This window comes from Drosophila suzukii, unplaced genomic scaffold, assembly GCF_043229965.1.
Source record: "Drosophila suzukii unplaced genomic scaffold, CBGP_Dsuzu_IsoJpt1.0 scf_12, whole genome shotgun sequence".
NCBI classification, from domain to species: Eukaryota; Metazoa; Arthropoda; class Insecta; order Diptera; family Drosophilidae; genus Drosophila; species Drosophila suzukii.
In genome coordinates, this window is record NW_027255899.1 from 1,561,359 (window position 1) to 1,570,263 (window position 8,905).

Here is an 8,905-nt window from a genome sequence, read left to right on the forward strand (position 1 = left end):
TGTTCAGAACTATAGAGGAATCTCCAAATTGTCTGCAATTCCAACATGTGTGCTCCTCTTTGATATCTCCGTGTCAACATGGTTTTGTTGAGCGAAGATCGACCACCACTAACCTGCTCGAAGTGACATCTTTTGTAGTAGATGGACTTAACAAAAAATTGCAGACAGACGTTATTCAAATTAGATCAGCTCGGGTTTCCGAATAATCTGTTAATTTGGATTTCAAGTTATTTCAATGGTAGATCTCAGAGGGTTTTATTCAAAAACGCCGTTTCCAAGATGATCAACGTGACATCTGGAGTGCCTCAGGGCAGTCATTTAGGCCCTTTGCTGTTTACTCTGTTTATAAATGATCTTCCCTCTATCATAACTCACTCTCGTGTATTAATGTATGCTGATGATCTTAAGCTTTTTTTATCATATAATAATATTGAGTCTGGTTTCTGCTTGCAGTCAGATATTAATAGATTACAGGAATGGTGTCAGTACAACCTTTTGAATTTAAACTATCTTAAATGCAACGTTATGACTTTTTTATAGGGTTACGCCAACGTTCATGAGTTACTCTCTTCAGAACATGTCCCTGGACCGAATATACTCAGTAATCAATTTAGGTGTTCTCCTAGATCCTAAACTTAAATTTGACTGGCACATAACCTCTACTGTAAATAAAGCTATGAGTGTTCTTGGGTTTATAAAGCGTTGGTCTAAAGAATTTGATGATCCATACAGTACCAAATTATTATTTACCTCCCTTGTCCGTCCTAATTTAGAAAACTGTTCTTCCGTTTGGAGTCCTCAGTATCAAGTGCACATTGACCGTAATAGAGTCCGTACAGAAACAATTTCTTCTTTTTGCCTTACGTGGTTTGAACTGGGATTAGAACGTCAGGTTGCCTTCTTACTCGAATTGATTGCTTTTAATTAATTTGCCTAGTCTAGTAAACCGTAGAACTATGCTTGGTACTATTTTTATGAATAATCTTATCAGAGGCGACATTGATTCTGTAGATTTGGTAAGCCGCCTAACTTTCAATGTTCCTGTTAGACTAATGCGAAACTACTATCCTATCAACTTGGCACGATGTCCATATAATTTTAGTCAGCACGATCTCTTTCGCGTTCTTTCTAATAATTATAACAACCTATATCATTTAATTTGTTCTTTAACTTCTATTCCTGTATTAAAAACTAGAATCTTAGCTCATTTGCTTTAGTCTTGTTGATCTATGTTTTGTCATGGGTTTATTTGTTCTATGTAACTTCCTCGCGAACCGTATTTGCCAGAAATAAAAATGGGCCCGCGCGTAACAAGCACGTGCTTGGTGTCGTTTGGTCGACTTGTTTGTACTGCTCTTAGTGCATGAACAATATATTCTGAATCGAAACAGTTCCACATTTGTTTTCATGTGCATTGGAAGTAATAACACCAACTTGTCTATTCCACCTGCAGTAATCCTAGGTATCTCCGTGGATCCGCACACACTCAAACTAAGCAATAAGTGGTCGTCGCCCCAGAAAACGGGCATAACAAAGCCGAGATTCTGACGTGGCAGGAGCTGAACGCATTCCTTATGGAGCATCTCCGGACCTTACAAGTAATAGATGACGTACGCTCGTCAGGTTCGAGTCAATCCTAGCCTAAAGCCTCCGCCTCCTATGCAGCTTCAAGGGTAGCACCCAAACCCAAAGGATGTGACTTATGCAAGAAGAAACCCAATCTGCCTGCACATGTGTATTTCTCCAGATGACGATCGACGAGCTGTTGGCATATATAAAAAGAAAGAAGCTGTGTCTGAACTGCTTTGCACGAGGGCATCATCTGCGTTATTGCAAAAGCACTCATAGTTGCTTTACGTGCCGCGGCCGCCATCACACCCTACTACACCGATGCAACTCCTCCCCAGCGTCTCCAAATCCTACTCCAACATCCAGATAAAGACCAAACCCGTTTCCGCCTCTACCATGTCCCCGAATTCCAAAGTCTATAATTACATTGCCACGGGGTATAGATTTGTCTTGCTGGGTACCGCCATAATTGACATCTGTCACCTGGGCTCGAATTTTTAAGCTTGTGCCCTGATAGATTCACGATCTGAGACAACCTTTATCATTGAGCGGCTTTTCAAACTAATTAAGTTGCCTCGCCAAGTTATCCAAGCCCAAGTATCAGGCTTAAACCAGAAAGTATCAGCTGAATCCTAAAAGCTTGGTCAGTTTACCATTCGTTCTCCGAACAGGCCTAGCTTGCAGGTAAACACGACTGCCTATGTTCTTCTGAAATTAGCTGGAAACCTCCCAACCTGTCCGATTCCCGAAATGCCGCTAGCAGATCCAAGGTGCCACCAGAGGCGACAGCGGCAAGTATATAGTAAACCTTCCGTTTTGTTATCCTGAAAACGTGAAATCCGCCCTAGGATACTCCAGATCCGTCGCGTTGTCGCAATTCCTAAGAACCGAGCAACGACAGTCAGCTGATAACTAACTATGACTCCGTGATGCAAGGGTATCTCGATCTCAACCACATGTCCCCTTTACCATTGATTCGCCAGTTACTACCTTCCGCATCCTGCCGTGCTGAAGCCGGAAAGTACGACCACCAAGCTGCGTGTGTTATTCAATGTCTATAGCCCTTCAAAGAATCGGGTCAACTTAAATGATATCCTTCATGCTGGCCCAGTCTTACAGTCCGATCTAACCACCCAGTGGCGATATTTCCGATACGCCTACAGTGCCGATATCGAGAAGATGCATCGACAAATCTGGGTAAATTCGAAGCATATCCCTTTCCAACGCATCTTATTCCGCAATAGCGAGGAGTACATTCGAGATTATCAATTACAGACGGTAACTTTTGAAGTCAATAGCGCGCCATTCCTGACGATTCGAGTTTTGCAACAGCTGGCGACTGACGTGCAGCTCAGCCATCCAAGAGCGAGCAACGGCATTCGCAACCACATGTATGTAGACGATGTCCTTTCGGCAGCTGAATCCGCAGAGGATACTCAACTCATTGTTCGCGAGCTTAAAAGTGCCCTAGATTTCGCGGGCTTTCCGTTAAGAAATAGGACCTCGAGAGCGAAAGTGAAAGTACTGCCAAAACTTTCTGAGTAGATTGGAAAGGGACGTCCGATGAATTTTTCAACGTCCCACCAGATTTAGCAAGTGAGACCTCCCCCACGAATCCCCAGGTCCTTTTCCAAATTGCAAATCTGTTTGACCCAGTGCTTGCCAAAATCTTTGTGCAAGAGATTTGGCTTTAGGATCTAGGTTGGGACGATTAACTTCCAACTGAAATTTTGCAAAGGTGGAGCAGCTTTATCAAGAGCTATCCGGTCCTACATCAGTTCCGAATTAAAAGAAGGGTTTCCTTCGTTCAGAGTTCCGCGTAGAGCATTACGGATTCACGGACGCCTCGCATAAAGCGTACTCACGGCCAAGACGGGTATTACGCCAGTCGAAACGGTGACACTTCCTAGGCTTGAGCTGTGTTGAGCTCTATTGCTGTCGAAAATGGCCGAAGCCATCCTTCCTTGTATGCCGAGGCTAACCTCAAAACTCCATTGATGGACCGATTCCACGATTGTGCTGGCACGGTTAGCCAAGCCAGATTGTCATTGGACAACGTTCGTGGCCACCAGAGTGACGAAGATCAGAGAGTCGACAGAGGCAGCCATAGTCCAGCTGATTTGGCGAGTCGAGGAGTACCCCTTCAAGTGCTGGTCGATAAGCCGCTTTGGTGGCAATAGCTTGTTCGCAATGGCCACGCAATCAATGGCCTAGCCAGGGCTCCGACACTCCGAAGACCGAAATAAAAAGGCGTGCAGTTCAACCCCACGTGGTATCTATGCCGACAGAAGATATCCTAGATCGCTTTTCCAAGTTAGATCGCGCATTGCGTGTCCTCGCGTACGTCTCACCCGGTCCAGATATAGTGTCCCGTGAATTAAGAACTTGGTGAAGGCAGCTGTTAACTTTTGCAAGGGCTGCGTTATCCACAAGAAGAGATTGCAAGTCCAGATGACGGGAAGTTTACAGGAATGGACTACTCCGGGCCTTTCCTGGCATCGCCTTTTAGATGCCCATTACTCAGCTAAAAGGAGTGAGAGAGGGATGGATAAATGCTTGCAGCAAATCTTGTTTTTAGCACACCTTTAGCGCCATTTATGTAAGATGAAAAAAACTCTCACTTGACGTTTATTATAATAATATATATTAAGTATAATGGTTAACAATGATAATTGCAGGATAATTTCCGCGTTTAGGCTTTTCTTAAAGTATCGTTCGGGTTTTTATTTTGTCACTCTGCTGCTGAAAATCGTCGTCATACTCTGCTTCTCTCCTCTCTTGTCGCTCCGTCGCTCTGCTTTTAATTCTGCTGTTGCTCTGCTTCTGTTCTCTCTTGTCGCTCCATCGCTCTGCTTTTAATTCTGCTGTTGTCTTACTCAACCGTCTTACATTCGGCCATTCCAGACTAATCATCTGTCCCAGATGACCAATCATCCGCATTGTCCTGGACATATCGCCACAGCTTCATATAATCACAACGGGTGAACGTGTTAGATGGGCCTTCAAAATCTGCTGCCTTCCGAACCTCGTATCTGCCATTCCTCTTGACACTTGAAACTTCGTACGGTTCCATATATTCTCCCGCCAACTTCTTTCCTGCAACAAACGCTTTAGGTCAAAGTTCTTTTTATATGATTCCTGTGCGCGTTGAATCTCAATCTTTGCTACTTTTCTCAGTTGCTGCCGTTGTTCGTCAAAATTTAGGTACATCTCCTCCTCCAAAAGCTGTAGAATACGATCCATTGGTTTATTGTTCATCTTCACGCCAAAAAGCAGCTCAAATGGTGACTTTTTAGTTGACGCATGTACGTGGGAATTAACCGCTCTTTGGACCTCCGGAACTGCTTTAAACCACTTGGCTGGTTCATCTGCCGAAATCTTTGAAATAATGGATAAAACTGTGCGATTTACATTTTCAATTTTCCACGGGGAACTCCGGTTGTGCTCCAAACGTGCTCGATTCCGTTTTCCTTCATATGTTCTGCAAACGAGTTCGGCGTGAAAGCGGAGCCTCTGTCCGAAACTATCCGCACAGGGTTGCCAAAAATTTCCGACCAAATCCTTAACTTCTTCAACGTTTCCTCGCAGCTTGTAGTTTTCCTTAACTTCTTCAACGTTTCCTCGCAGCTTGTAGTTTTCGTTGGGGACAGCCAAATAAATTTTGTAAATGAATCCACCATCGCAAATATGTACTTATGCTGTTTTCCATGGGGCCTAGATGATCAACATGCAGCGTGTGAAGGGGTTGATCACCTTTATCAATACAGCTTAAGAATCCTTCTTTCTTGCCAAGTTTTTTGTTGAAAATTATGCATCTCACACAGTTGTTCACCACCTGCTGAACCTTCTGTTCTAAGTGAGGAATCCAATACAATTGTTGAACAGCGTGAACAGTTTTCTGTAATGCAAAATGACCTGCACTGTGGGCGTCGACAATAACTTCTTTTTCCATCGCTTTCGGGATCACGAGGAGGTCGTTGCCTTTCACCTCCTTATAAACAAGTCCAGCTTTCATCTTGTAGCCCTCATATGGACAGCTGGTCAGAATTTCCTTGTGCGGCTTTGATCCGAGCTGTGATCTCCGAGTATACGAGCATCACACGGTCGGGATAGCGACTGAGACAGTCAACATGCTTCAACCGTTCTCCAGGACGATGTTCCACTGCAAGCTCCAAATCAAACCATTGCGTGACTGCTCTTGGCATATCCGCCTTCTGTAGGGTTTGCTTAAATGCAGAGCAATCCGGTACCAGCTTAAATGGCGATCCCAGCAGGTAATGTCTAAATATCTTTACAGCTAGATAAACGGCCTTCGCTTCAAGGATATAACTGTGCTGGCGGGACTCATTTTCTAATGACTTCTTGCTCCAATATTGTACTGGATGGAGTCTGCAGTCGAACCACTGCATTAAGACCGGTGCAAATCCATCTTTTGATGCACCCGTGTGTAATTCTGTTTTTGCCCCTCTGATATACAACTTTAAAACGGGTTTTTTCTGAAAAATCCAGTCAGCCCTAAAAACGCTTAAAACGCTCTGACGTTTTTCGGCACCGAAAATTTGCTGACCGCAGCTGTCTTTTCTTGCCCTGGCCATACGTTTCCGTCCTCAATGTTGTGGCCTAAAAAATAAATCTTCTTCTGCAAAAACTTACATTTTCGCCACTTTATCTTCAGGCCAAACGCTCCAGCTGTGTTAAATACCAGTTTCATCTTCTCCAAACATTGCTCTGCAGTTTCGGCGTGAATTATTATGTCTTCCATGTACAAGTCTAGTACATCCCTGTTCATCAGCTCTTGGAATATATAATTTACGTAGCGAATAAAAACTGCTGGCGAGTTCCGAAATCCCAACGGGGTTCTATTGAATTCGTACAATCCGTATTTAGTGATGAATGCTTTAAATTTCTTGCTATCCTCCTCAATAGCCACGTGGAAGAAACCATTCTCCAAGTCCATGGTAGTAAAAAACCTCACTTTTTGCAGCTTTTTCAGAACGTCGTCGATACCCGGAACAGGAAAGCAGTCTCTCAACACCATTGAGTTCAGCTTGCGAAAATCAACGCAAATACGCCGTGTGCCATCCTTTTTGCTTACCAGTACAAGACGACTGGCAAAGTTAGATGTAGATGGGCGAATGATTCCAGCAGCTAACCATTCGTCGATCTGCTTTAGGACATCCTTCTCTTCGGCAATCGCAAATCTACTTGGGGATTGACGAAGTGGGACGACTTCCCCATCCGGGACGATTCGCAGCTTGACTGGGACTTCTGCTACCGAATCCGTCGCCTTGTAGTTCATGATCAGCTGAGACACCTCCTTAGCATACTGCGAAGGAACATCTATTTCATCATCTGTATTAATTATGTTATAAATACTCATCTGGTTTGGTTCCTTACAAGCTTTCTCCCCCAGCGGAGAAGAAAACTTGTATCCGTCGGCCGACAGCGAAAAGTCAAACTTCGAGACGAAATCGAATCCAAGCGGCGCGTCATACTCGATGTCCTCATCCTCAACTACGACGAACTTTTGTGGCGTTATTTCCTGGTCTACTGCAACCTCAGCCAAAAAGTTGCCAACTGGGCACGTAATCTTATTTCCCAGCCCACGAAGCTTGGACGCACATCTCTCCAAAATAACATTTAGTATTTTGTTGAAGATGTACATGCGCAGAATAGATACATCGGCTCCCGTATCTACAAGACACTCCAATTCCACGTGATTGATGCTAACCATTTTTATACGACTTGCACTGCGTACGACTTGGACTCCAGCAACTGACACAGGGCAATCTCTTGACATGTGCCCCTCATTGTTGCAACTGAAGCATTTCACGGCAGACTTGCAATCCTTGCGGAGATGATCTACTGACCCACAATTGAAGCAGTGACTCTTCCTGTCGTTGAAATCGGGCTGCTTCCTCTGGTTCGACGCCCACTTTCCGTCGTTCTGCTTGTACGGCTTGTCGACCACGCGGTCGAACTCCTCATACTGCTCCTGTAGCTCTTTGTAGGACTTGCAACTGTAGAGAGAGTATCTGAAATCGCTCCCCATGTTTAGGCCGTCCACAACATAGCGGATAACCGAGCGTGCATCAATGTTGCCAAGTGAAGCAATCTTTTTCATCTGCAATAGGTATTCGTGAAAAGACTCCTGCTTCCGTTTCTTGCGATCGCGGAGCTGCTCATGCACATCCGCGCTGCACACATATTGTCGGCTGAACTCAGTATCCAGCAGCATACGCATCTCTGAGTATTCGTGTACGTACGTAGATTCCAAAAACAACTTTGCGGTGTTCGTCATTTTGGCACGAGCCTGCACATACATCTGTTTTATGTTTAGACCGTAGGCCGCAGCATTCAGCTCAAAATTGTCAAACCAATTCTTTACCGGTATACACTCTCCGTCAAACTCTGGAATGATCTTCGCAAAGCTTTTAGCCGTAATCGAGCAACTGTTGATTCGCTCATCCGCTCCAATCTTAATAGCAAGCAGCTGAACCAGGTCTTTCAGCGTTCTTGTATTTTCGTCGATAGAGCTGCTTTCAGTTAAACCGGCTGCTCCACTTTCCTCCCCGCTGATTTCAGAAGGTTCTTGCACTCCTTTAATATCTTTCGGATTTCCTCCTGCACTTATTTCGCAAACGCTTTTCGCCGGCTCACTCATGTTATTCATTTTGTCTGCTGCAGCCACTGACCTTGTGTAATACGGCTGTTTTCCTTTTGAAATTGGTATTTTCGAAGGTTCTTCTTTATTTCCTTTTCGCTTACACTCATTCCCCGTTACTGTCAAGCTCTACATATTCCTCTTTTGCGACTTTCCGGGAAGGCGGTGAGACTTCTCGGAACGGCGTCACTTGCAATTTTTGCGTTAAGACGAGCCCCAAATGTAAGATGAGAAATACTCTCACTTGAAGTTTATTATAATAATTATATTAAGTATGATGGTTAACAATGACAATTGCAGGATAATTTCCGCGTTTCGGCTTTTCTTAAAGTATCGTTTGGGTTTTTATTTTGTCACTCTGCTGCTGAAAATCGTCTCTCTCGGCTGACTGTCACTCTCCGAATCCGCTTAAACTCCTCCGACTTTTTCTGCCCTTGCTCTGCTTCTGTTCTCTCTTGCCGCTCCGTCGCTCTGCTTTTAATTCTGCTGTTGTCTTACTCAACCGTGTTACAGTTATATATGATTTATACCAACTAGCGGCGCCCCTAGCGGCGTAATAGTGGAAACAGCTGATTTGCTGCTTGTGTTGTCATCTAAATTGAACTATTCAATATGTTATTGAATTGAATATTATTTGGTTATAAATTTTCAGTGATTAAACCGATTTTAATA

The 8,905-nt window shown here is 44.1% G+C and overlaps 2 protein-coding genes across 2 annotated transcripts; one reads left to right on the forward strand and one right to left on the reverse strand.

The window, feature by feature from the left end:
• Positions 1-1,890: 1,890 nt before the first annotated feature.
• LOC139354661 (uncharacterized) lies at positions 1,891-3,114 on the forward strand. Its single transcript, XM_070998906.1, has 2 exons — positions 1,891-2,006; positions 2,553-3,114. The coding sequence occupies exons 1-2, from the start codon at positions 1,891-1,893 to the stop codon at positions 3,112-3,114; spliced, it is 678 nt and encodes a 225-aa protein (XP_070855007.1).
• Positions 3,115-5,594: 2,480 nt separating this feature from the next.
• LOC139354662 (uncharacterized) lies at positions 5,595-8,233 on the reverse strand. The gene is made up of 2 exons (XM_070998907.1): positions 6,223-8,233; positions 5,595-5,947 (listed from the first exon to the last, which is right to left on the reverse strand). Exons 1-2 carry the CDS (start codon positions 8,231-8,233, stop codon positions 5,595-5,597), a joined length of 2,364 nt encoding a protein of 787 aa, XP_070855008.1.
• Positions 8,234-8,905: the final 672 nt, after the last annotated feature.